At 39.3% G+C, this 2,432-nt stretch overlaps 1 protein-coding gene across 1 annotated transcript; it reads right to left on the reverse strand.

Annotated features, from left to right (window-relative positions):
* Positions 1-239: 239 nt before the first annotated feature.
* Positions 240-1,623, reverse strand: LOC114352344 (uncharacterized). The gene has a single exon (XM_028303926.1). It carries the CDS (start codon positions 1,554-1,556, stop codon positions 324-326), a length of 1,233 nt encoding a protein of 410 aa, XP_028159727.1. The 5' UTR covers positions 1,557-1,623; the 3' UTR covers positions 240-323.
* Between the last annotated feature and the right edge of the window lie 809 nt (positions 1,624-2,432).

The following is a 2,432-nucleotide window of genomic DNA, read 5'->3' on the forward strand; positions in this document are numbered from 1 at the left end:
CACTATTTTTATTGCACAAATACGCGGGTTATCGCACTTAATCACCGTCACATTTTGAAAAACACTACTTCTCCACAGCAACGCCACTCCACCGTAAGGTCTTCCTCGTAAAATACCTGCTGTTGTGTCAACTGCAGATATTCCAGTACTGCAGAACTCATCGCTAATTGTGCTTAGGAATGTGATTTCATCTGGCAGTAACCACGTTTCCTGCAGCGCAATGATATCTGACATCTTGCATAAATCTCGAATCGCATCTATAGACCGTTTGACGTTTTTACAATTAAACGTAACAAACTTGTATAAACTTTTATCCATGACTTCTATATAGGCGGGCCGCTTCCTGACGTAGGAGTTACATTACGTTTTATTTTAAAATTTATAAAACGTCTAAAAATAATCCCTTGGGGCCATAATTTCTCATCTAGGTATAATGGCAGTTTATTTTGTGATACAAAGAATTTATAAGCATTATGCTCACAGTGACGTTTTATGGATATTTTTTCTAATGTGACTATTTCATTTGTCTTTTTGTTTATGTAGTCAACGATATCCGAATCTCTGGTATCTTTATGTACATTTGTGATGAAAAGGGGTATTTTCTTCTCAGCCGCCCTGAACTTTTCCTCGGCATCTATTAAAACAGTCCCTGTTTTGCCCTCAACACGGTTTCTAGATATCTTCCTCTTCCTTTTTTCGACTGTTTTCCACTCACTCGACTTTATTACGTCCACATATGAGACATTTTCCACTGCGCTGCTATTCTCGTTCAACGTCAAAACTTCACTTCGTTTGTTTACATCTGGTGCGAGCGATAGCGGTGACTCATTTCGTTTCGTTACCTGTCGCTCGCTCTCGCAGTCCGTTTTACCGCGGTCGTCACCAGTTTGGTTTTGAATTGGAGCGGTTTTACTTATACCCTCGAGATTTTTTATGTTTATGCTTCTATATTGAAGACAGTTTTCGTTGCTTATAATCTCGTCACAAGTCTTGTTTTCATAACTTTGCAATAATGACTCGTCCAGATGCGAAAGCCCCATAGGGCCACTGTTACAATACGCACCTCTCTTCATGTTAACTTTAACAGCAGAAAAAGGCGGCGAGCGTTCTTTGACTTTAAGAAACTCGTTCTTAAAATCCTCAAATTGATTTATAGTCACACATGATGATTTCAAAGATTCGATCTCTGTTTGTACCCGTACCAAATCCTTGAGGAGTTTTGAAACATCCAGGTGATCGAACGTAATTGGAGGCAGTTTCTCCAAATCACGGGCCACAAATATCGGTAGCACATCCTGATCAGTAGCTTTAAAAAAGCTTATGATATCATACAGCTCACGGTTCTCCTTTCCTTTTCCTTTACGTATTTTTCGCTTGAGTTCGGATGGTACAGCTTGAAACAACAATATGTTGGAATTTTCGATCTGCTCAGTAGTAAAAAACGATGAACATATTTTCACAAGGCTTTCTTCGTCCGATATTGATATTTTGTTTTGTATGTAGGACAATAATTCGTCAATGACAATATTACAACTGTTGCATTTCACACACGACATTTTTACTTTTACACGGATCCCCGAGTGGCTCCGGTCCCGATACACGCACGACACAGATGACTGCGCGCGCGCGACTGGTATGAGTGCTCCTATTTATTGGCCATAACATTTTTATCTTAGGTTTAACAAATTTTTAAACTTCATCGCAATGTTTTAACATATTTTAAGTAAAACTTCCTCGATTTTTGTTAAGATTGAAGCAAGGATCACTCAATCCACATGCACATTAAAAAGTTCGCAAAACGTCTTTGTTACAATTGGAATAAGGTTGTATAGTCAACTTTTGGGCTACTTTGGGTGTCACGAAATATTTGGTGCTGACTGTACAGTCGACAGCACATCAGACTAAATATTTTTGTTTCAAAAACGCCCTTACTACAATAGCATAAGATGCCACAGTATTTTGCTTGATGTGCTCTCCGTACCCTCTGGCTGGCAGCCAGATCCGCATCTGAAACGCAAGCCTGTGTGTGATAGCGCAATATGTGTTTTCAACCATTTATTTGCATGATAGTTGCCTTCTCAATTTAATTAGTCGCCTTGCATACTTAACATGGCAATGGCCAATGACAGTTAACTATCCCCTGGGACAAACTTGACCTTCACTGGAAGGGTTTTTTAATGGCGGTCAAGCTGTAGATCCTGGCTATAAAGGAGTTGCAGCGGTGGGAACGAGAGGTGAAAATAGTCCCGTATACCTAACGTGACTTTGTACCACACTTGTTTAAACCTTACAGAGCCTTAATTTAATCTGGTTATGAGCTGTGTTACTTAATAGGCTCCTGAGAGTAGTATTTTGAAAGGACGCTTAATCTAAAGTAACTCTAAGATTGTGGCTGTGCTTCATTGAAAGCTGAATGTTTTTTTTTTACAATG

Source organism: Ostrinia furnacalis, unplaced genomic scaffold (assembly GCF_004193835.3).
Source record: "Ostrinia furnacalis isolate ACB-3 unplaced genomic scaffold, ASM419383v2 OfSCF1329, whole genome shotgun sequence".
In the NCBI taxonomy this organism is placed as follows: Eukaryota; Metazoa; Arthropoda; class Insecta; order Lepidoptera; family Crambidae; genus Ostrinia; species Ostrinia furnacalis.